This window comes from Pongo abelii, chromosome 10 (genome assembly GCF_028885655.2).
Source record: "Pongo abelii isolate AG06213 chromosome 10, NHGRI_mPonAbe1-v2.0_pri, whole genome shotgun sequence".
Classification (NCBI taxonomy): Eukaryota; Metazoa; Chordata; class Mammalia; order Primates; family Hominidae; genus Pongo; species Pongo abelii.
Genome location: NC_071995.2, coordinates 49,988,077 through 50,012,835, shown reverse-complemented (window position 1 = coordinate 50,012,835; position 24,759 = coordinate 49,988,077). Strand labels below are relative to the sequence as shown.

Here is a 24,759-nt window from a genome sequence, read left to right as displayed (position 1 = left end):
GGCCTCCTCACAAAAGGAATGTGCTCTGGCAGCTCTGGGCATGGGGGGAGGGAGGCAAACAGCCTTTCCACCCCCTTAGCAGGGCAGCACTCCAAGGCCCAATTGCTGCCAGAGCCTGCATTTCCCCATGGCTCTTCTGGGCTTCCTCAGGAGAATCTTTAGGATCAGCCCCAGACCTGAAGGCCAAGGCTCACACTAGGTAAGCATCCTGTTCCTTAGAGCAGCACCGCATCCCACCATGTGCCTTCTCAGTCTCCTGCACAAAAGGCTTCCTAGTCACCAGGGAGACCCTGCCTTCTCTAGTCCCGTCTTTCCCCCTGCCCAGCCTCGTGAAGCCAGGATACCAGGCACGTGGATCACTCAGGCTTCAGAATGAGGCTGCTTTATTGGAAGCTATTCTGACATCACTTCCCAGACTGTCCCATGGTCTTGGGACCAGGCATGGGAGGCAGGGATGGGAATCTTCTTGTGACTGTGGGCGGTGGCCAGGGAAATGGAGTGGTGGGAGGCGGCTCAGTTGCGGGCACTCCTGCGACTGGCAGATGCGGTCCGGATGGAGTAAGCCTTCAGGGACCCAGGACCCGCACTGCTGGAGAAGCTCAGGGCATTGCTGCCCATGGTTCCCCCGAGGGTCAGCCCAATGCCACCGCCACTGTTACTGCCACCAGTGGAATTCACCACAGCTGGGAGAGAAAAGAGGAGGGCTCTCTTCAGCATGAGGCTCCCTACCAGGGACCCCATCCCTTCACTGCACCCCACCCTCCTGCCCCAGCTGCCCTTCTCCCTCACCCCTGCCCCCCTCCATGGGCCAACCCACAAGGAGCGTCTGACAGGGGTAGGGCTGCTCCCCAGGTGCTCCTGGCCCCACCCTGCCCTCTTGTACTGCTTCCCAGGCCATTGAGCCTGGCGGTATGTGCTCCAGGGGACCTGCCAATCCCTGTAGAAAGGAAGGAGGCTCCTGGCCCCTCCAGCAGGGCCCTGGGCCAGTCTGCCATTCTCTAGACCCAGCCCGTCTAAACAGCACAAGGGATGCTTCCCATGGGCCACAGCCAAGGACTTACAGATATTCACGGCTCCCACTCCATCTCCGGCCAACCTGGGGGCAGAGGACAGACAGTGAGGACAGCTCTTTCCTAGCGTGAGAGGGAAGCGCTCTCAGCCCTCTCTCTTTCCAGGCCCCAAGCAGGATCATTGATTTTTCCTTCTTGCCCCACACTTCCAGCCTGCCTTCAGCCTTGTAAAAGGAGCAAGGAGGCATGCGGGAAGGGAGTGTTCACCTTGGCCCTTCTATCCACTGGCCACCTGACCCCAGGCAATGTCTCAGGGCCTCCATTTCCCACCTATGCCTTGGGCCCAACTACAGGACCAAATTCATGGGCTTGTTTGTGAGGGTTAAATGACATAATCTGTCTAAGGCCCTGAGCACCTGGGATTCGGTGAATGGTAGCTGTGTGTGTTATTTATGTAGATGGCTCCCTTTCCTCACCGTATCATAAAATCCTAAAGGTGTCTGTGGCCTATTGATACTTTTATCCCTAGTATGAGGCCTGGAGAAGTCATTGCTTAATATATGTCAAAATAATTAGTGAATCATTGACTGACTGAATGGGGCTCCAGCCAGGATTAAGGAAGGAGCATGGAGTGGGGGTGGCTTTAAGCAGCCAGTGGGGCTGAAACAGGTCTTGCAGTAGAAATTAAAAATCCATTCGAGACAGCTGGCTGTGTTTGTTTTGTGACTCACAGTCCCATTGTCACCAAGCCCTTGGCCTTGGGGATCAGTTTGCTCTAGGGGGGCAGGAAAGACCTCACTTTGGTGGAGGGAATGAAGGGAGCCTCGCTGGCCTCTGTGGCCCCAAGCCCAGGAAGCAGGCAGAGCAAAGGCTGAGGGAAAGAGAGAGGTTTGCTGAAAGCTTCCCGGGGGGCTTGCTTAAATGGCCCCTGCTGGTGCTGGGAGTTGCTGGCACTTGTGGGTGGGGAGAGGGAGCCAGGTTGCAGTCAGGCAGCAACTCGAAGAATTTCTGGTATGATGCCTAAAGAACTCAGACGGAAGAGGCTTGAATGTCCAAGGCCCTAGTGATCTGTGTGACTTTTCTCATTCTAAGTAAGTGGGGGTTTTTTGGTAACTTTGTATTCTTAAAGTAGGCCTCCCAGTTTGAATGAGTTTCTGGACCACAACTCTGATAAGTTAAGAGGTAAAAGCAAGGTATCTACCTCCATATCCCCCCAGGGTTGGGGGGACCGTATCCTCTCAGAGTACCCGGATCTAAGCCTGGTTATAGCAGCTCAGACTGAGATTAAGCTTTTGGAAGAGGATGTCTCTGCGTGCTGTGTGACCTTGGGCACACTACTGACCATTTCTGAGCTTCAGTCCCCTTTTCTTCCCATGGGAGGAAGCCAGATCAGGTACCACTCTAAGAGTCCCCCAACTCTGACTTCTATGACAACAGAAGGCCCAGGGTATGGGTTCTAGAGAATGTGGGGGGCCCTGTGCCTGTGGGAGAGGCGGAAGCAGAGAGAGGCATCTTGGCTGGAGATCCCTGTGCCCAGATCAGCTTCTGTGTTCCCAGAGACCTTTGGTGTTCAATTCTTCCCACAAAGAAGACTGGGTGCTAACCCAGGGAGAAGGCGGGTCAGCAGCAGGGGCAAAGCCCCTTCCTCCTCCTCTCCGCCTCCTACTCATACCCTGCGACCCTGTCTCCTCTCCTCCTCCCAGCACCCAGGCCCTCGGCCCTAGCACCCCTTCACTCCCCAATCCCTTCCCTGCTGCTCCATTCATTGTCCATCATGTCTCTGGCCCCTCAGGAATAATACTCAGAAAAGAAAAAGTTCTTGTATACACTCAGCATTTTACAAATGTAAGTTACTGGTCTCTGGGGGTTTCCTTTGTGGATGTTTTGTCTCCTCCACCCTCTGCAACCTCCCTGAGGGCAGAAACATGTCCTGTGTATTCTCTGTTGCCATGGTGTCTTATAACAAGCCAAGAATGAAGAGGCTGAGTTCGAACCCAGCAATATGCACATGAAGGCCCAGCTGCATAGACAGAGGTGGCATGCGGTTCACGAAGAATGTGCTATCAGACTCCCCCATTCCAGCCTCCTCTCTGACTGCAAGTGAGTCTGCAAATATCTCTGGGGACAAACAAAATGATCCCCCTCCACCACAGTCAGTTAACACCACATGATGTAGCACTTAGTTCTGTAGTGAGAAGCAGCCTGGCGTCCTGGAAGATCCTTGGAGCAGGAATCAGCACACCCTGACTGCACTCTGGCCCTGTTCTCTCAATTAATGAAACTCAACCACAGCTTTCCCCTCTGGAGACTAAGGAATCAATCGTCTCTGACCTGACTACCTGAATGTGTACTGAGGATCAAATATGATAACCCTAAGAAGTCGCACACGCAAAGGGACTGTTATCATTTCAACCTGCCCACTGAGCTTCACACTCCATGGTCTTTCCTTCTAGAAGGTCATCTCATTAAAGGCAAAGAGGCAAGCGTCAGCTCTGTGTTCCCTGCATCCCCACACCCAGCGCCCTGCAGAGGAGGGGCATACAGGAAATGCTTGTAAATAGATGAATGTCAAGCCCCAGACCCCACGGAGCCCTAGAAGCATCCCCTTTCCAGCTTCCTTGTCCTCACCGGCTCTCCTCGCCCTCCAGCAGCTTGCGGTAGGTGGCGATCTCGATGTCCAGGGCCAGCTTCACGCTCATGAGTTCCTGGTACTCACGCAGCTGCCGTGCCATATCCTGCTTGGCCCGCTGCAGGGCGGCTTCCAGCTCCTCCTGCTTGGCACGAGCATCCTTGAGTGCCAGCTCCCCACGCTCCTCAGCCTCGGCAATGGCGGCCTCCAACTTGGCACGCTGTGGGCAGCAGTGCAGCTGTAAGCTGAGGCTCACCAGTCTGCCTTCCTGCCTACCCATCCTACAGTGAGCACCTGGGCAACTTGCTTAAGGTGGCTTCATTGGCACCACCTACTCCCCCAAGCACCAGAGAATCCCAAGGGTTAAACACATAGGTTTGGATATCCAACGCCTATGTTCCAGTTCTGGCTCTGCCACTTACTAGCTATGTGACCATGGATGAATCAACCCTGCTAAGCCAAAGTCCCCTCTTTTCTAAAAGAACAATAATCACAGTGTTTCCCTCATAAGGAGATTTTGAGGATGAAATGAGATAATATACAAGATGTCTGTGGCACAATGTCTAGCACACAGCAAGTGCTTAATAAATGCTATTGTGATCATTTTTAATGAATGCTATTATGATTTTCAAACCCCCAGTCCCCCAGTCCCAGCCCCCAGCTGCAGGAGCTCTAAGACCATGGGATCTTAATTGAGTCTCCAGATGTCAGGCAGCTGACAAAGACCAGAAACCACCTATAAAATAGGAACCAGTTGAGAGCAGGCCCAGAATAGGAGGGCCTGGAGCAGAGAGACCCTCCCAGATGCCCCCAGATGCCATGAGATGCATGACTCACAGTCCCCAGGTTTGGTCAGGGATGCTCTGGTTCCAGACCTGTGCCTGCCTGGAGCAGCTGCCACTTTCTCCCTGGCCTTAGAGTGCCCTCTGCTTTGGGCTCAGCCCCCACTGCCAGGAGCCTGAATAGTCCCAGGCCTCATCTTGTTTAGCTCAGAAAGCCACCATCCCTGTCCCCTGGGCAAGGACTTCTCTCCCTTCTTACCGGCCATTCTCTATCCTCAGATCCTCTTCCCTCAGTGGAGGCAGCCTGCCTCTCTGCCAGAGACAGCATCCCCCAGGAGGCCCTCTGACACTCTGCCCCTCGGCCACAGCTCAGTGCCCTGCCCTGTCACACTGGTGCCCCCAGAGCCAACACCATCCCCGCTGCCTCTGGAGACCCCTTGTAGCTCCCCATGACGCCCCTCAGTAGTGGTAGACACCTGGCTATAGGCCTGGATCTGCCCTGTTGTGTGAGAGGAGAACCGGATGTGGTAGAGGCTGCAGGGTTTGGGAAACCACCATTTGTTATTCTGTGCTTCCCCTCCTGGCCTGGAAGCTGGCCCACTTCATGGGGTGACTCATGGCCCTGCCTCTGTGCCACGAGGCAGCCTCCGCCCTCCTGTAAACAGGCCCACAGGGCTCCAAGGGATAGACATTTCTGGGTAAATCACCCCCACATCCCCCACCACCCATGCTCATCTGGAAATCAGCTTTCCAAAGCTTCTACGTGTGTCGCCCTCCCCCTCTCTCCACTGCAGACACCTGCACAGGCTGAGCTGCCCTGGCCACACACTACTCAGCCAGGGCTGGGGGCCCTTCCCCCATCAACACCTCCAACCCCAGCTTCCAGCAAAGCTCATCCTCCCAGGCAGTCTCTCGTCTGAGACCCGTGCCCCTGCCATGTGCCAGGTGCTGGCAGAGAGGAGCAGTGAACCAGACAGACAGGGTCCCTGCTCTCCAGGCATCTGTTATATTCCAGTGGAGGTAGGAACCATCAATCACTTAATGAATAAGACAGAACATTTCAGAAAGTGACAGGGGCTTCAAAGAACTTCAGACAGGCTGCCGATAGAGGGGCTGGTGTTTGAGGGTGCTGTCTCTGAGAAGGGGTCTTTTCCTAAACCCCAGGGAGGAGAAAACAACAACCATGGACAGAGCTGGGAGAACCACATTCCAGGGGGAGGCAACGCCAAGTGCAAAGGCCCTGAAGCATGACCATTCTTGGCAAATGCAAGATGCAGGAAGCAGGTTAGCATGGCCAGAGCAGAGTGAGGGGAGTCGTAGAAAGTGAGGTTGGAGTGGGAAAGGGCCATGTGAGCCATTATAAGGTCTTCTGCTGTCCTCTGTCCCTGCAATGAACGATGAGCTCCCAGGGACAGCGCCCTGCACCCAGAACCAGGTGCAAGCAGAGTGCTCAGTATCAATGTGGAACCAGTGGTGGCTTTCCTCTGGCCAGCCAGCCTGAGTCTCCCTCCACAGGCTCTGTGCACATCCAGGACCCTTCTCCCATCAGCCCATGCCAGGACCTGGCCAAGAACATTCTGTCCTGGAGATCTCACAAGGGGGTCTGAGACAGTGGCACCAGCTTTGGCCGGGAGAGGGGAACCTCCTGCTCCACATCCTGAGTTTGGCCTCAGCTGGCCACCCCTGCATGCCCCAAGTAGCAGGGGGAGGCAAGAGGGCTTGTCCCACCTGGTTCTTGATGTTGTCAATCTCAGCCTGCAGCCTCTGGATGGCCCGGTTCATCTCTGAAATCTCATTCCGGGTATTCCGGAGGTCTTCCCCATGCTTCCCAGCCTGGGCCTGGAGGGTCTCAAACTGGAGGGGCCATACAGAGAGTTATGGCAGAGAGGTGGGCAGTGAGTACAGGTAACTCATCCCTCTCCCCACCCAAGGCCCCTCCCAACTTATATTTTCAGGGAAGGACCGTCTGACTCCCATCAACTTTTGCCCGATGCCAGGAGACCAGACAGCAGTGTGAGGAAGGGATTCATTCTCCTCCAAGTCAGGCAGGGAAGACAGACCAGGCTCCACAGGCCCATCCCCATGGATCCCAGGGCTCTTCCACTCCCACCATGCCCTTCTGCTGGAGAATCACTGAGAGTTTGAGATTCTCACCTGTTCAACACCCAGAACACCCATTTCACAGGTGAGGAGAGTGAGTCTCGGAGAAGTGAAAGCACCACCCAGGGATCACACAGCCAATCAGTGGTGGAACGAGGGCCTGAACCCAGGTCTCCTTGTTGGCATACTTGTGTTCTCACCCAGGCACCATGAATGATTCCCTATCTCTGCAGGGGCAGACCTCTCAATCCTTGCCTTGGGATCCCTTCTTCAAGAACACTGGTTCACCCCAGCACCCACTCCTGCTCCCTCAGCCCCTGCACCATCAACTGTCCTGCCACCATGAAGTAGATGTGATGATTAAGCTTCCCAGGTCTAGGGCCCTCACATTCAGGATCTAGTCCCTGCTCTTCCATCTACTAGCTGTATGCAGTTAGGCAAATTACTTAACCTCTCTGTGCCTCAATTACCTCATCTTTAAATGGGGGTAATAGGCTGGGTGTGGTGTCTCACGCCTGTTGTAATCCCAGCACTTTGGGAGGCCGAGGCAGGTGGATTGCCTGAGGTCAGGAGTTTGAGACCAGCCTGGCCAACATAGTGAAACCTCGTCTCTACTTAAAATACAAAAAAAATTAGCCAGGCATGGTGGTGCACACCTGTAGTCCCAGCTAGTCAGGAGGCTGAGGCACGAGGATCACATGAACCAGGGAGACAAAGGTTGCAGTGAGCCAAGATCACACCACTGCACTCCAGCCTGGGTGACAGAGCAAGACTCCATCTCAAAAAATAAAAATAAAATAAATTAAATTAAATAAAACAAAATGGGGGTAATAACGATGCCTATCTAATACGGCTATTCTGTGTATTACATGAGTCAATAATGGCAAAAGATTTGAAAATTGCCTAGTACTGTGTAAGTACTTGCCATATTTTAGCTATTATAATGATTAATCCATATCTATTTCGTCTGCCCTGTCCTCCCATCTTGGGATTTTCTCCAGGGCAGAGCACCACAGACTTAAACCACTGGTGCCTGCCAGAACAGTGGGACCCAGGCCCTGAAGGCTTGAGACAAGTTGAGGAGTAAGGGAAGCTGCCACCAAGGACCCTGGCAGGAGGAAGTATGCCCCTGGTGGCCTCACACCTTGGTCTGGTACCAGGCCTCAGCCTCAGCCCGGCTGCATTTGGCCATCTCCTCATACTGTGCCTTGACCTCAGCGATGATGCCGTCCAGGTCCAGGGAGCGACTGTTGTCCATGGACAGCACCACAGATGTGTCAGAGATCTGGGACTGCAGCTCTGTCAACTCCTGTAGGGACCAGACGGGACATCAGGACTTAGGGCAGGATCCTATGCCCACACCCACCCTGGGATTCCCCACTCACAAAGGAAAGAAAAGAGAGAACAGCTGGGAGTGGGCTGAGTCACCAGGCAGCAAGGGGGCCCAGACCCAGCACACATTAAGTTACTTCATTCTGCCCACCCTTGGCTCCCTGAGGGCCCATTAGCAGTGTCTCAAACGAGAATCTGGCAGGGTTAAAGGGGATAAGGAAAGGGACAGTGTGGTGCGCTGTGCTGACTTCTCACTGTGAGGTTCTGTAGGTGCACGAGCTCTATTGTGAGGGAAGCCATGGGGAATGGATGAAATTATCATATTCCACCGTGCTACAGAATACTCTGCAGTCTGTACACTGATGATACAGCTCCAGCTCCCTGCGGGGAATATGCCCATGGTGTACTGTTGCATTAAAAAAAGCATGATGCGTTCTCACTCATAGGTGGGAATTGAACAATGAGATCACTTGGGCACAGGGCAGGGAACATCACACACTGGGGCCTGCCGGGGGTGTGAGGGGAGGGGGGAGTGATAGCATTAGGAGAAATACCTAATGTAAATGATGAGTTGATGGGTGCAGCACACCAACATGGCACATGTATGCCTATGTATCAAACCTGCACGTTGTGTACATGTACCCTAGAACTTAAAGTATAATAATAAAAATGAAGCATGATGCTATTTTTATTGAAAATGTATATTTCTGTATCTTTATGTATATGTAAGCACAGGAAAGTCTGGAAAGGTAGACATGAAGATGGTAACATTGGGTGTAAGTAATCCATTTTCTTTTTTTTTTCTTTTTTTTGAGACAGAGTTTTGCTCTGTCACCTAGGCTGGAGTGCAGTGGCACAATCTCGGCTCACTGCAACCTCTGCCTTCCAGTTTCAACCAATTCTCCTGTGTCAGCCTCCCGTGTAGCTGGGATTACAGGCACCCGCCACCATGCCCGGCTAATTTTTGTATTTTTAGTAGACACGGGGTTTCACCATGTTGGCCAGGCTGGTCTCCAACTCCTGACCTCAGGTGATCCGCTCACCTCGGCCTCCCAAACTACTGGGATTACAGGCATGAGCCACCGCGCCCGGCCAAGTAATCCATTTTCAATTTAGGATTTACTTAATTTTTTGGTTGTTTTGCAATGAGTATGTATTACTTTCACCATGAAAACAACTTTATATATATACACACAGGTGTGTTTACACATAAATAAACTAAACTTTCACCATGAAAAGAAAACAACTTTATATATATATATGTGTGTGTGTGTGTGTACACGTGTGTTTACACATAAATAAACCATGTGATAGACCCAGGAAGACCTGAGATTAGAAGTGCCTGAAGCAAGACTCAAAGAAACTTCCCCTGAAATTAACAAATGTGTGGACACTTGCTCTGAGGGGCTGGTGGAGACTGGACGTTCAGGCAAAGACTAGACTGAAGAACTGGTTTGTAATTAACCTCACAAGCTAATTATGCCCAGCCTAGCCTCTGCCAGGCGACTGGTCACCCTACCTTCTGCCTAAGGCGAGACTCACACTGATGAGAGGGGAGAGATTTTTAAATCCCCTTGAAGAAAAAGAGCTGGAAACCCCGGAGGACAAGGGTGAGAGGGAGAGAATAAGAAGGGAAGGGAGGACATTAGAGTGGTGAGTTGGCAGGCAGCTACCCACCCAGCCCCTCTAGGAGTAAACGTTCAGGCAATCCAGTCTCTCCTGACTTGGGCTCCCCTGCTGGCCCTGCCTAGCCCACCTTTGAACCCTGTCACAGCCTGGAGTCCCCTGACCTCCTCCTGGTTCCTTCCAGTCCCACCCAATCCCCCTTCCTTAGAAATGCTGCGATCATCCCATGTGTCTCCAAGGTCAATCCTGATTGACTCATCCCCACGTCCTCCCGAATCCTTAGCCCATCCTGAATTCCTGAGTCCAGAAGGGATAAAGGGCAGGATAAATCCTCCCAACCCCTGATGAAGGAAATAATGTATATAATGGTCCATTTCCAAGACAAAGTGCCTTAAATTGGCTTAGGTCAGCAAACTACAGAAGAAATAGGATATACCAGCCCTTTGCTTGAATAGCCAATGCCTGCTTGTCAGCCCCCCAGCTTCTCTTGCCTTCACCTGAACCAAAGAAGTTTAGTTTAAATGAAGGTTTACTAGCCTGCAAAATGGCTCACTTTGTTCTTATCAGCCTGCCCAGCTACTTAGGTCATAAGTCAAATATTTAAAGAGCCATTGAGCTGACTAGGATTGCAATGCATTGTGGGCTGCAACAAAATGCAGCAATACAACCTAAAAAAAAACACCTAAAGCCCCAACCCAACAACCAATAGGCACTGTCCAGGAAGATTGTGAACCCATAGTACTCAGCCTGTGAGGAACTGAGGGAGGGACCTGTGCACTAGGGGATAAATTGCTTATTGTGGCTGTGCTAGGCATGCCTGCCCATCAGACACCCATCTTTCAAGACTGTCATTAATATCTCACTTTCGCTGTTCTCCAGGTCTCTGAGTCCATTCTTTGGGTTTGGACAGATGAGTTTGTTTCTCACACTGACACATATCTGGACTGACCCAGAGGCGGGGGGTAGGATAAGACATGTCACCCAGCCCCGTGGTCCTCACCGTCTCATTGAGGGTCCTGAGGAAGTTGATCTCATCATTCAGGGCATCCACCTTGGCCTCCAGCTCCACCTTGCTCATGTAGGCAGCATCCACATCCTGGGGGTTGGGGCAAGATGGGGCAGAGGGAGACTATGTCCTCGGTACAGGGAACATTTAGTAGGGGTGGGAGCAGGCCTGCCCTGTCCAACCCACAGGCCAAACACTACCGCCCTACCCAGAAACAGTTTCTACAGCTGCTGGACATGGTCACAGCAGGAAGCTTGCCCTGCTGACCCTCCAGACTGCATGGCGGGCATCAGCACTGGTATCCCAGAGTAACTGAAGCCCCAACCTAGCACTTGACCAGTTCCTAAAGACCTAGATGGTTTCAACACCACTAGCTCCACCTACTAACCGTGCGACCTGGAACTTCAACTCTGCGAGCTCAACTTTTCATCAGTCAGTAGCAGAACACAAAGTCATTCAGATTCCCAGCCCCGCTCCCAGAGATGGAAAATCTCCAGGCTATGTGTCTAATTTGCAGCATGGTAACTATGATGCAGGTGGGCCTCAGATAACACCCCAGGTGAAGATGGTGTCTGAGCCTCTTCCAGCTGCACTTTCCCGAGGTTAAACTCCTATGGACAGGCCTCACTTTTACTCATTCCTGAATCTCCAAGGGCCCAGCTCCCAGGGGCAAGTTGCAATTCTGTGGTTTGGCCTGGAACACCAACTGCTCAGTGTACTGAAGAGAATCTTAAAGGGCATGTAGACAAGACCCCTAAGATACTTCTAAGGTCTTCCAAGCTTGCACATCTGCAGGAACAGAGAGCTCATGCTGGCTCGAGGCAGCTCATTGCATTCATTCAGCAAACATTTCAGGCCAGCCAAGCAACACCTTTCTGATGAAAATGTTCTGGCTTGAATAGAGCACTTCCTTATTCAGTGCTGAAATCTCCCTCTATAACCTCCATCCTTTGCTCTTAGTTCTAACCCCTAGAGGCCTAGAAATGAGTCTAATCAGTCACCACACACACACGTACATGCACCCACAGGACAGGCTGTGCAGTCTTCCTCTTGGACAGCTCAGGCAGGCCTTGGCCAGAGGTCCCCATGGGCTGCTCAGGTGAGAGGATCCTGTGGTCCTTTGTCCCATATGTTTTCAGACAACCCTCCTCCAGCCTGTCTTCCCCACTTACCTTCTTCAGCACCACAAACTCATTCTCAGCAGCTGCGCGGCGGTTAATTTCATCTTCGTACCTGCAGTAGAGGAGGGCCTGGTGTTGATGCAGCTTTACCTCCACGCTCCCCCTGCCATATGCAGCTGTGAAACTGCCCTGCCTCCCTTCCCCTACTCTTTAAAGACACACCTGAAAAAACATGTGTCAGCTACAAAACCAAATTTCCCTGACTTCCACGCGGCCATTCCTAGGGCTTTGAGTCTTGGCATGGGGGGTTGTTGGCGGGGCACATAGGAAACATGTGAATGACAGCACAAAAGCTGCATGTCCGGGGAGAAAAAAAGCAAATAATAACAGCCATACGCATAAGACTGTGTTCTACTGGGTGTGCACTATTATGTGCTTCTTGTGCATGAGCTCATTTCACCCTCACAGCAAACCTATAACGATGGTACTGTGGTTATCAGAGAAGGGAACAGAGACACAGAGAGGCAGCGTAATCTGCCCAGGTCACTAAGCTGCTAAGTGGCACAGCCCAGACTTGAACCCTGGCAGCTGACTCCAGCCATGCCCTAATCACTACCTAATCCCACCCCTCAGGGGCAAAGAAGGAGTCTGAAGGGGAGGAACCCTGTAGAATCAGGATGAGGGATACACAAAGTCCTGAAAGAACCAGGTCTCGCCTAGATGATCCAGCCCCCATCCTTCCTCCCATAGCTCCCATCACTATTCCTCCCAAAGAGCCACTCCTGGCCCTTAGGAGGACCTGGGCAAACAAGGCACAGAGGAAGAGACCACATTGGCTTAATCTAATGTTTATGTTGAGACTCAAAAAAAGGGTGTTGGAAACAAGAGTTCCAAGAGCTGCTGGGAGCAGTAGGGACAACCTGGGGTGGAGGGCAGGACATCCAGGTAGGCCAAGCCCCTTCAGGAGCCCAGACTCAGGGTGGGAGGTGCCCATACCCTCAAAGTTGCACTCCCTCAAGTTCTGTAGAAGCTGGAGAAATATCTGCAAGGCTTGCTGTCTACCCCTGCCTTGGCAGTGCACGACCAGGTCCAGAGGGTGCACAGATTGGAACTCCCTGAGCAGCTGCACACAGGGACCCTCCCTGTACCCCTTCCCCAGACTCCCCTCCAGTTCCTCTTTCAGTCCCAGCCTGGATCTCAGGCTGGCTCCACAGGAAGGTGCTCTGAGGGTTTGGGGTTGGGAGAGTATGGGGGTGGGCAGCAGGTGTGCACACACGCATGCACACACGTGTTAGTCCTGACAACAGGGGCTGAATGGTGGCCCCACGCCTTCCCTACTCTGCACCTGTCTGGTTCCACCTGCTATGGGACTAATCCTGTTGACTTTTGCCCTAGGGAAGTGGGAGTGTGGGGGGGGGGGGGCACTCCACAGAGACCTTGTTTGCTCTCCTCCAGTCAGAGCCAATGTACCTGCTCCTGCTTAGTCACACAGCCACAGGCAGGGGACAGAACTCACTCACTGCCCCAGTGCCCCTCAGGTGTGCCAGGGTGGGGCCCAGCCTGAGCTTCAGGCTTTTGTTTCTATTCAATGAGAAAAGAGCGCAAAAAGGCCTGTCCTCAAAAGCCCCAGTCCCAGCCTTCCTGGGCCACCTTCTGGCTCCTGCCATGACCAGACCCACCCTCAGCCTCTGCGGCCCTCCCGTGGCTCACAATGACCATTTTCCTTCCCCGCTTCTTTCCTTCCCAAGTTGGCTCTATGTCCCCTCCTAGGAGTCAGGGACCTAAAATTCAAGTCCCAGCTCTCCCAGTGACCTTTGCTGTGTGAGCTCAACCAAGTCCCTAAACTTCTCTGGTCTCTAATTCCTCACCTGAACAAAAGAGAGTTGCTCTAGAATAATCTGTGAAGGTCATACCAGTTCTGAAGCACCCCTGTCAGAAGACACTTTCTTCTGCCCTACTCTCTCTCGGGGCCTTGGTCAGGCACCCAAAGGAGACAGTGCAGGTCAGGGCTGGGCTGAGACATTTCACTGGGACTGAGTCAGGGGAAAAGACCAGAATGATTTGGAAACAGCCCCCAGGGACAAAGAGGAGAGAGGAAAGGCAGGAAATGTGTTGGTCAAGACTGGCCCCTCAGGGAGTTATCGGACTGAGCAGCTGCATGCTGATTCCTGAAGCAGGGGGACTTGCACAGGGTCAGCTGATGAGGGTCACATTGGCCCGGGGCAGGGGTCTTCGCATGTGGCACAAGGGGCATTACTTATTCTTGAAGTCCTCCACCACATCCTGCATGCTCCGCAGCTCCGCCTCCAGGCGGCCCCCATCCACCTGCAGCGCCTCGAGCTGCCCCCGAAGGCCAGCAATCTGGGCCTCAAAGACGTCTGGGAGGCGGCTGCTCTTGGCCGACTTCTGCTCCTGCAGCAGCGTCCACTTGGTCTCCAGCAGCTTGTTCTGCTGCTCCAGAAACCGCACCTAGAAAGGGCGAGAAGGAGGAAACTCAAGAGGAGCCGGAGCGTGCCACCCACAGCGGGATTGAGGAGCATCGTCTTTAGCCACTTAGCAGAGCCATGGTCTCTCCGGCTGTTCCCCTGCCTGGGGCTTCCAGCCCTCTCCCTTTGGACTCCAAATCAAGTGTCCTACAGAGTGATCCAGGAAGCAGGTCTGCCTGGTGCACGGATGTGCCCCGTGGTTGACTCTCGATGAATGTGCTCCAGGGCCTCCTCTCCACTTCACTCCCCATCACATTACAGGTGGTGTTCTCCACCTCCCTCTCTGAAGGGCCATCTCTTCCTGTCAATGGATCATGAGGATGACCAGGCCCAGCCCTCCCTTCTGTCTGGGACCTCTTCTCTTCCTTTCTCAGTATCCTCTCTCTCCTTCCCCTTTCTCCAGCAAGGCCTCAGGACCGTCAATCCATGGTAAAATGACCCCAGCCTGGAGCCCACAAAGGCCCTTAAGGAGTAGCTGGTATGACTGGAGGTGGGAGGCAATAGAGGCCTCTGCAAAACCAGCAGTTCAGGGCCCCAGGCCCTGGGGACCACAGAGAGTAAGACGGTGCAGCTCAACACATGGGGGAACCTGGGCCTGGAGCAGCTTGGGGAGGCCCCTACGAAATCTAAAAGACGGGTCTGGGTGAATGGCGAAAGAAAGGAGGACATGAGGGAGGGGGGTATGGGAGTACACTTGGTCTAAGCCTGAGGAAGGGGGCCCTGGCCAGAACAGCCCAGCAGGGCCAGCCCTGAGTTCCTGGATTTGGCAGCACTCCTCCCAAACCCACCAGTCAAGTCTGCCCCTCCCGCCTCCAGAGGCCCCACGTGTGGGAGGCCAACGGCCAGGAAAAATATCTCCAAAATGGACCCTTTCCGAGGCCCCTCTCTGCCACTCCCTGCCCTCAACTGGGCTGTCTTCAAGGGCAGCTGTAACCTCTCCTCTTGCCACCTAAGGGAGGCTGGAGGACCAGGCAGGTGGCGGAGGGGAGGGGCGGGGCGGGAGCCTCCCCGACTGCAGCCCTAATCTCCAGCATCTGCATCCGCATCAGCATCTGAGAGAGACTGGGTCTCCCCCGCTGGGAAGGGCGTGCCATCCAACTCCATTCCTGACTCCACACGGTCCCCTCTCAGGGAAAGGGTCCCAGAGAGAGAACTCCTGGCCTAGGCCTCTGGAACTCCTAGCCCGAGGCAAAACTGGTCCAGGGGACCGACAGGCAGCCAGCGAGGGCAGCCCTACAGCATTCAGGCCCGCACTCCGGGAGGAAAAGGAGGGGCAGCTGGGCAGCTTGCTGGAAGGGAGGGCTTGGAAACCGAGGGGATAAAATAGCCACGGGGTTCATGCGGAGGAGGAAGGACCCCCCAGATCTTGTCCCCAACACTAGCGGAAAGAGAGAAGGGCGGCAGTGCTCCCCAGCGCCTGGCCCGCGCGCAGGCAGGGCTAGTTAGGGCGGCTGGTGGGGTCTGGAGCGCGGCTCGAGGCGAGGCGAGGTCCAGTCCCGCTCACCTTGTCGATGAAGGAGGCAAACTTGTTGTTGAGGGTCTTGATCTGCTCGCGCTCCTCCTGGCGCACCCGCTGGAGGGAGGGGTCGGCGTCCAGCCGCAGCGGGGCCAGCAGGCTCTGGTTAATGGTGACCTCGCGGATGCCGGCGCCCACCGGGCCCCCATAGGCAGAGCGCACGGCCACGCGCGGCCGCGAGGCGCCCAGGCCGTAGAGGCTGCTGCTGCCAAGGCCGCCGGGGCGCGCGGAGCTCAGGCGCACCTGGGCGCCGCGGCCCGAGAAGGCGGCTGAGCGCGAGGTGAATACCGGGGAGCTGAAGTGGACGGACATGGTGGCTGGGCCGGGATGGACCTAGCGGCGGGCGAGGAGGAGCGCGCACTCTCTAACCTCGGGGACACTCAGCGCCTTTTATCCGCCCGTGCGGGCAGCTGGGCTTCCACAGGTAGGGGCGGGGCTGGCCGCGGGCCACCTTTCTCTGCTGCCAGGCCCCTCCTGGGGCCGCCCTCCGCCCTCTGCCCGCCCGCCCCGCCGAAGCCCAGGCTTTCAGTCCAAGCAGGGATGGTCCGGAGTAGGCAGGAGCGCCATCCCTAGACGGCCGCAGAGAACAGCGGGGGACCGCAGTTCCAGCCCATCGGAAACGAACTCAGTGAGGGAAGGCTTCCCGGAGGAGGATGCCTGGAGAGGGGGTGAAAAACATAGAGATCCCTGAGGCCCGAGCAGACAGACCCAGTGGCAAGAGACTGGGGGAAGGGGTGGGCTGAAAAGTTCCAACCCAGGAGTCAACGCCCAGACGCCCCCATCCTCCAGGCTACTGAAGCCAGAAAGGCATTCCTTACCGCTCTCCCTCACACTGATCCAGCTCCTGCTTGAGAGATCAGCTCACTTGTTCAGGAGTCTGACCCCTCCTGGCCCAGCTAGTTTCCCTGGCTGCGTTCCCTCCTACTTCATTTCCCATAGAAACTAGGCTGAGAGAGACACGACCGCCCTTCTAGCTCCTCCCCTCCCCACTCCAGTAGACATCGGAATCCCAGGGGCCTTGGGAATGCTTACCCTGGACCCTCACCTCCCGGACCCTCCACTCATATTCCTGCCCATTTATTTTATGTGTCCCTGTAGAGGAAGGGGACACTTGTGTGTATTTGTGACACTTTGTGGATGTGTGTACACTTTGTGGATGTGTGCACACGCCTGCAGGCCTCTCGGCTCTGCTGTGCTCACATCCCCAGGCATGTGCACGCGCATGTCTGAGCCTGCTTACACAGATGGGGGTCTGCGCGTGCATCCTGGGCGAGGGGGCAGCTGTGGCTACACAATGGCACACATTTTGATGCCTGCCTGAGTGCGTGTGCTTCTGTTAGCACTCAACTCTCCTGCCGCTCCCCCCAACCATTTTCCTGTTTAAAGGCCCTCAGCTTTCATCATCTTTCTCCCGCGAAGCCACCACCAAACAATTCCCAGCAGTTTCAAACCCAGTCAAGAGGGGTAAGCCTCGTGCTGGAACAGAATACCCGACAAAGCCTGAGTGCTGGCCTCACTTCCCAGTAGGGCCAGCCATGCTTGCCACACCCTGTTCTCAGGCCTGGCTTCCGTCTGCCCTTAGCCCACCTCCAGCCCCTCCCAATAAGCTGGCCAGGTTCGTCATCTCAGGCCAAGCCCTTGGGGGAGACGAGGGTGGGGATGGAACGTCCTTCCTGGTTGGCCATTTCAGTTAAAGCACAAGGACTTCCAGTGAAGCTAAAGAATGTCACCCCTTCTCAGTGATCTTAGTGGAGGCTCACCAGCCTCCTTCCCTGCCTTGCCTCCTGACCCTAGCCATTGGTGTTGGGTCAGCTCAGGCCAGAGGCAGAGGGGTGCCCAAGGAGACCTGCTGTGGTATCAGCTGTGGAGCATGAATGCGTGTGTAAGACCGAGAGAGATTCGACCTGGAATTGTGCCTGGTTGTAGCTTGAAGAGCATAGGGATTACCTGGTCCTGTGATATTTGCATTCATAGGAATCTCACTGCCGTCCTTCCCCAATGCCCAAGCAGGCAAAAAAGACCAATTGTTTAATTTACACACATACACACACACATACGCACACACTCCAACTTCCTCACCCCTCAGGGCTCATCTTCAACTCTGTTTTTACCACTGCCTCTCACACCAACGCCTGCTCTCCCATACCTCCCCTAACAACTTCTACCTCTGGCCCTCTCATCCATCCCCACCTCCAGCCCCCTACAGGATCTGCACTCTGGAGGCTGTGCCCACCCAGACCAGGAGTTCCTGCATCCGCTTCTCCCCTAAAGCCTGGCTGGGAAATCTTTGTCAGGGCACTGCTGTTGCCTTGAGGCCCTGGACATGTCACTGCCCCTCCCTGGGCCATGGATTTTTCACCCAAGATGAAATCCCCAGATTCCACACCTAGAGAGGACTGGGGAGGACAATGGGAAGGAGAAAAGGTTTCTGGGCTTTTCAGGCTCACATCTGGGGTTGGGGGTGGGGGGCCACTTTGAGCAACATTTCTGCATTCCAGGGACTGCCTAACATTCACCCCTTGGCCTCTCCTTCCCTCTCTGAAGCATTCCAGGCCGTTCCAGCCCTGGCCAGTCTCCTCCTGCCTCTCCATTCACAGGCCAGAACTAGGAGCCCACTCGGTGCCAGGTGGCACACGCTAACATCCTCTGGAGGGCTTCCCAAAGCGCTGCCAACCTGAGAGGCTGCAGATAAGATTCCTGCCCACAAGAGTTCACAGCTCAGCCATCCATCCAGCCTCTGTCTCCACCCCACCCGGCCTTTGTTGGCCTCACCAAGACACCTTAGGAAATCCTGGGCAGAATCATGAGGCGAGTTAATCCCACAGTCTTTCCCCATTGGTCATCTGCCTGCCCCAAATGCAGGCTCCTGTCTCCGTAGCACTCTGTCACACACACACAGCCAAGCGCACCCCCACTGTCTTCCCACCATCCTCCTAGCTGTCCCACCTCATGCTCTAGAACTGAGCTATGAACTCAAAGCAGCCCCAGGTCCTCCACATTGCCTGGCTCTGCTAAACCTGCCCTAGACACCTCTGCCCCAGTGGCCCCTGCTGCTCCTTTCCCAGAGAGGAGGCATTCTGTTTGGCTCCTTGCTGCACTTAGAGAACTATTACTCATTGTCTATCCCCTAAAAACACGTCCTCTGACTCATAAAGAAAAAAATATTAATTTTTTCATTATCTTGGAATTTGAATTGGAATGTGGTATATTTGTGAAAAAATAGAAACATCCTAAATGCCTGTTAATAGGGAAGTGATTAAAGGAATTGACCAATTCATTTAATCCAGTGAATTGACCATTCACTGGAATGCTGTTGGTTGAAAAGAAAATCCTTTATATACTGATTGAGTTTTTAACCTTTATATATTGATTGCACAGATCACTGTGATTCTAAAAATCCTGTGGGCTCCTGCGATCCAGCTGCACCACTCCTGCCTCTCTCCCCTGAGGCTGATCCCCGCTGGCCCTACAGCCACCTCCTGACCTGACTCCCTTCATGCTCACTGTGGACTCTGGCACCCGGGTCCTGCTTCCTCTCCACCCCGAGCTCCCTCATTTTCAGTGCAAATGACCCACCCAGCATCTTACCCTTTGAGTTCCTTGAGCTCCTCAATACTTTCACTGCATCCTTTTTCTCTTGCCTACACCTGAGGTCACACTCTAGATCCTAAACTGCAGGACCATTGATAATAACTCACTGTCACTGGTGGATTCCTCAGCTATACCAGCACCCCCAGTCCTGAACTCGGCTGTTCCGTTTTCTCCCCACCCACCACCCTCCTTTCGCCTTTCTTTCCAGCTTAGGCTCCCTGACCATTACTCTCACCCTCTGACCCCTGACTCTTCAGTCCCCACCTGGATAAATCTCCAGCCCTATTCAGCCTAAACCTTGGACTCCTCTCCTCGAGCTCTAGCCTGCACAGCATTAGTGGAGAAAGCCACATCCTCAGGGTCGGGTGTGACCACCAATGCAGTCCCCGGCTGAGCGGCATCCCCTTTGCCACTGGGCACTTCTCTCTGCCTTTGGTCAGCAGTGTCTCCTGGGCCTCCTCGTTGCTGGCCATTGACATCCTAGCATTTCCCATGTACCTGCTGAACTTTATGGGCTTGTAGAACTGGATGTGCAAAAATGGTTCCCCTACTTCTTGGTGAGGTTCACTGTGATGTACAAAGAACAGATGGCAAGCAAGAAGCAGGAGCTCTTTGGCAACCTGCAGGAGTTTGTGGGCCCCTCCAAGAAGCTCTCCCTGCTGGAGGTGGGCTGTGGCATGGGGGCCAACTTCAAGTACTACCCACCTGGGTGCAGGGTGACCTGTATTGACCCCAACCCCAACTTTGAGAAGTTTTTGATCAAGAGCATTGCAGAGAACCGACACCTGCAGTTTGAGTGCTTTGTGGTAGCTGCCAGGGAAAACATGCACCAGGTGGCCGATGGCTCTGTGGACATGCTGGTCTGCACCCTGGTGCTGTGCTCTGTCAAGAACCTGGAGCAGAGTCTCCATGAGGTGTGCAGAGTGTTGAGACCGATGAGTGAGTGGGGGAGGTGTGCTAACCTGGATGGAGCATCAGGCTGCATCCGGACACCTGTGGGCTCAGACACAGCTCACACTGAGGGCGACCTTAGACAAGTCATTTTACTCATTTGTTTGTTCATTATTTATTCAACAGACATTTCAAGAGATTTTAAGAGTGCTGACTATGTGCAGCAACACAGTTTTCCTGGAGTGGGAAAATTAGTCTCAGAGGGATTAAATGAGTTACGCAAAGACACATGGCTCACAAAAATGGCAGAGACACAACTAAACTGAGGCACCTTAATTTCTAGGCCAGAGACCTTCTTACCATGCTGCTCCATTGGTGGCTTTCAACCTGGTGTCTTCTAAATCCCATCACAGAGTCTGGTTTTCTAAAGATGAGGATTACAAATCCCCTATAGTGCATGCCAGAACATCTCCCGTCCCTAACAAATAAGAACTTGTAAGTACACAGATAGCCATCTTTATCGGCATCATATGTTATTCAGTTCTTATTCTGGGCCCTCACAAAGTCACCTACATGCCATTCTCTAGCCCTTTTCCCTAGTGACAGTCATTAGTCATTGTTTCTGGGTAGCGAGGGACGCATACAGGGAAAGAATGTAAGAGATGGAAGAAAGGAGTTTCTCCAAACACATTGCTTATGGCACCACATGGTATCTTTGAACACTATTTACTTTTCAGTGTTTCTTACTTCATTGATTATAAGTATAAGGGCAATTAATCAATGCAGCCTCGTCATTAAAAAGAATTCAAAAATTAAAGAACACTGGCCAGGTGTGATGGCTCATGCCTGTAATCCCAGCACTTTGGGAAGCCAAGGCAGGCAATTGCTTGAGCTTAGGAGTTCAAGACCAGCCTGGGCAACATGGAAAACCCCGTCTCTTCAAAATATAAAAAAAAAAAAGAAGAAGAACAAGAAGAAGAAGAGGAAGAGGAAGAGGAAGAAGAAGAAGAAGAGCTGGGCATGGTGGTACGCGCCTGTAGTCCCAGTTACAGTTATATGGGAGGCTGAGGAGAGAGGATCTCTTAAGCCCAGGAGGCAGAAGTTGCGGTGAACTGACATTGTGTCACTGCATTCCTGCATGGGTGACAGAGTGAGACCCTGTCTCAAAAATAATAATAATAATAATAATAATAATAATAATAATAAAATAATTAAAGAACATAGAAGGGGGGGGAAATTGTAGCTACTCATGTTTCCCCTGCCTGGTATTTGGAAGTTTTTCTATCTACCACACGTTTACTAAGTATAGTTACTTTCATCTTTCAAGTTATATTTGAACCCCTATTTCACTATCATCATACCAAAAGTATGCAGTAATGTAATCCCCTCAATTTAGATCATACCTATAGCACCTTTTATTTCCCCATCCTCATCCCCACAAGCCTCTCCATCCCAAATCCTGGATTTGGTGGAAATAACCTGTCATTTTAGTTTCAAATTATTTCTAAGGGTTTTTCTTCCTTGTCTTCTCTTTCATTCGTCATTCATTTATTTACTACACATTCCACTAGACGTATTGGTCTCCACTGTTTCTCGTGCTATTCGTCTTCCCCTATTGGAGTTTTAAATTGTTTTGCTCATTTGTTTTTCAAATTTAAGTTTCAATTGCCTAGACTACCTTCTTGGATAGTTTCCTATGAAATGGTTCATGGGGATACCTTTGTATATCTGAAAATGTCTGTCTTCTCCCCTCACACTTAAATAATATTTTGGCCAAGCTTCTTAGATCTAAGAACTTTCCCCAGAAATTGTGAGCATTGTTCCATGGTCCTTGGGCTTCCCAAATTGCAAAAGATGCCTTCAGTGGCCTTCTGATTCTCTTTCCTCTTCAGGTAGCTGGTTTTGTTGTTGGTTGTTTTTACATCCGGAATTTTTTAGGATTTTTTTCTTTTGAAGTTCCTTTGAAATTCAGAAATTTCACCAGCATATGATTAGGTATGTGTCTTGTTTTTGTTACTATTTCTAGGCACTCAAAGAATGCTTTTGAGGTCAATACTCAAGTCTTCTTTAGGTCAGAGAAGTTTTCTCGTCATGTTTCTTTCTTTATTGGCTCTACTCCATTTGTTCCTTTCTCTTCTTCTGGAACAAATATTATTCAGATACAAGATCTCCTAGCTTTAGCATCACTGCTCTTCTCACTCGTTATTTCCATTTCTTTATGCTTTTGTTTCGTGTTGCAACATAGTTCCTCCTTTTGACCTTCTAGATGACCTCTCCCATGGCCCAGCAGTATTTATTCTACTTTTTACTTCCTCTGTTGAATTTTAAGATTTATTTTTAATTTCCAAAACCTCATTCTTATCTCCAGGTCATTTCTTAGTAATATGCTGCTGGATGCCCATGGAGGTTATATTTGGTGCTGTAGATTGTTTTAAAGTTCTATTTTCTTGGCCGGGCACAGTGGCTCATGCCTGTAATCCCAGCACTTTGGGAGGCCAAGGCAGGCGGATCACCTGAGATCAGGAGCTCGGACCAGCCTGGCCAACATGGTGAAACCCCATCTCTACTAAAAATAGAAAAAAATTAGCTGGGCATGGTGGTGGGCACCTGTAATCCCAGCTACTTGGGTGGCTGAGGCAGGAGAACCACTTGAACCCAGGAGGCAGAGGTTGCAGTGAGCCAAGATCGCACCATTGCTCTCCAGCCTGGGCGAAAACAGTGAAACTCCATCTCAGAAAACAAAAACAAAAACAAAAAAAAGTTCTATTTTCTTTGTTCCGTTGTCCTCAGTAGGAGGCATCTGTTTGATTGTTGGTTCCATCCTTCAAGCTGGCAGCACTCTGAAGAGGGAGGAGAGCCCCTAAGTTCTCTCGCTGCTCCAGGTATTAACAGGTAAGGGCACTTTTCTCCCAGCTCAGGTAAACAGAGTGAGTCCCCCCTCTACAGAGGGCAGCCAGTGTCAGTAGATTTTATGGCCAGGGCTGGATCCTTCTCTTCTCCTGAGAGAGTGGATCCACCCAGCTCAGGTAACTCAGAGGATCTTGGCTCTGCTAGATAAACAAGCTTCCCCCAAGGCCTTTGGGTCCAGGGTTCTAGGAACTCAAAGCTTCTGATGAAGCTGCTTTGGGCTCTAGCAAAAGACCAAACTTCCCCATCCACCATCATTAGCTGATTAGCTTTTTATACTATCGGCTGATTTTCCCAGCAGCACAATGAGGAAAAAAAAAAAAAAAAGTCACCCTTCTCCACTTCAACCACCACTTTCCAATATGCTCCAGAGATAGATAGACAAATATTGATATGGATATATAAATTTTTATCAAAGCTATACATGCTGGCTGGGCATGGTGGCTCCCACCTGTAATCCTAACAGTTTAGGAGGCCAAGGCAGAAAGATCACTTGAGTCCAGGAGTTCAAGACCAGCCTGAGCAACATAGTGAGACCCTGTTTCTACAAAAAAAATTTTTTTTGAAGAACAAAGTGGCATGCACCTATAGTCCTAGCCACTCAGAAGACTGAGGTGGGAGGATCGCTTGAACCCAGGAGATAAAGGCTCCAGTGAGCTATGATTGTGCCTTTGCACTTCAGCCTGGATAACAGAGTGAGACCTTGTTTCAAAAAAAAAATTTATACATGTGTGATTTAAAGAAGTAAACCATAAGACTCATTATGAAAAATAACAGCTCTTACCTACACACGATGTCTACCCCCCAATGGCAACCACGTTCAAGTTTTAGCCTTCTATTTTAAATTTTATATCCATATCTCTAAGTAACATATTTATACTGCTACTTCTCAACTTTTCAGGTTTGAGCATTAACTATTGACTTCTCACTCTGAAAAGTAAGAAGTTACCTCTCTTTAACAACAATCCCAGGGCCACTATATTTCCCATCTCCCCTCATCCTGATATAATTATTTCATTAATTGATATTCAGAGCAAAGGGGTATAGTATACTTCATTTACTTTTGGAACCATTCTATCAATATGCTCCCCTACTTTCACTTTTCCCAGAGTTAATGAATCATTCCAGAATCTCCCTCATTGATAGATTGATAGAACATGTCAACGATTCTATCAATTTCATCATCTGGAGCCATTTTTCCCAGAGTCTCTCCCCGTTCCCACCTGGACTGGGTGCTCTCTAGACCTGATGCACTGCTCTCACCTTGATGCCTCCCATCACCATCATCAGGCTAAGATTTGTCTCTTGCTGGGTACTTTCTCTCTCCTACATTCTATCTCTTCCTTAGTTTACTTTCTAGTTTTGATAGAGCATATCCTCTGGTAGCTTTCTGAGGTTTGTGAGGAAAATATGTTGAGAAAGTACATGTCTGAATCTTTTTATTCTCAAGACTAATTCATAATTTTGGCAGCTGTGGAATTCTGAGTTGTAAAATGTTTGCCCTCAGTATTTTAAGGGTGTCCATTGCCTTCTAGCCACCAGTATCGCTGCTTAAAAGTCTGAAACCATTCTGATTCTAGATTTCTCATGTGAAATCTTCTCCTCCCAGTTGCAAGTTTGTTGAATCTTCCCTGTGCCAGTGAAATGACTTGATCTTTTGGGGATTTAGTGGGCTATTGCATCAACAAGCTCATATCTTTCAGTTCTGGAAATTTTCTCATGCTATTTCTTTGAGTTTTCTTCCTTTACATTCTTTCTGTTT

General features: G+C 51.8%; 1 protein-coding gene and 1 pseudogene across 3 annotated transcripts; one reads left to right on the top strand and one right to left on the bottom strand.

Annotated features, from left to right (window-relative positions):
* Positions 1 to 366: 366 nt before the first annotated feature.
* On the bottom strand, positions 367 to 16,574 carry KRT7 (keratin 7). Of its 3 annotated transcripts, XM_009247753.4 has the most exons (10): positions 16,427 to 16,574; positions 15,597 to 16,265; positions 13,864 to 14,075; positions 11,658 to 11,718; positions 10,480 to 10,575; positions 7,666 to 7,830; positions 6,150 to 6,275; positions 3,639 to 3,859; positions 1,062 to 1,096; positions 367 to 683 (listed from the first exon to the last, which is right to left on the bottom strand). In XM_009247753.4, the coding sequence occupies exons 2-10, from the start codon at positions 15,918 to 15,920 to the stop codon at positions 514 to 516; spliced, it is 1,410 nt and encodes a 469-aa protein (XP_009246028.3). In that variant the 5' UTR covers positions 15,921 to 16,265; positions 16,427 to 16,574; the 3' UTR covers positions 367 to 513. The 3 variants fall into 3 exon arrangements, with proteins under 3 accessions (XP_009246028.3, XP_063568221.1, XP_063568222.1); XM_063712151.1 differs by having other exon boundaries at positions 367 to 1,096; positions 16,427 to 16,557; XM_063712152.1 differs by lacking the exon at positions 15,597 to 16,265 and having other exon boundaries at positions 367 to 1,096; positions 16,427 to 16,512.
* Positions 15,936 to 21,986, top strand: LOC100453124 (thiol S-methyltransferase TMT1A-like; annotated as a pseudogene).
* The last annotated feature ends 2,773 nt before the right edge of the window (positions 21,987 to 24,759 follow it).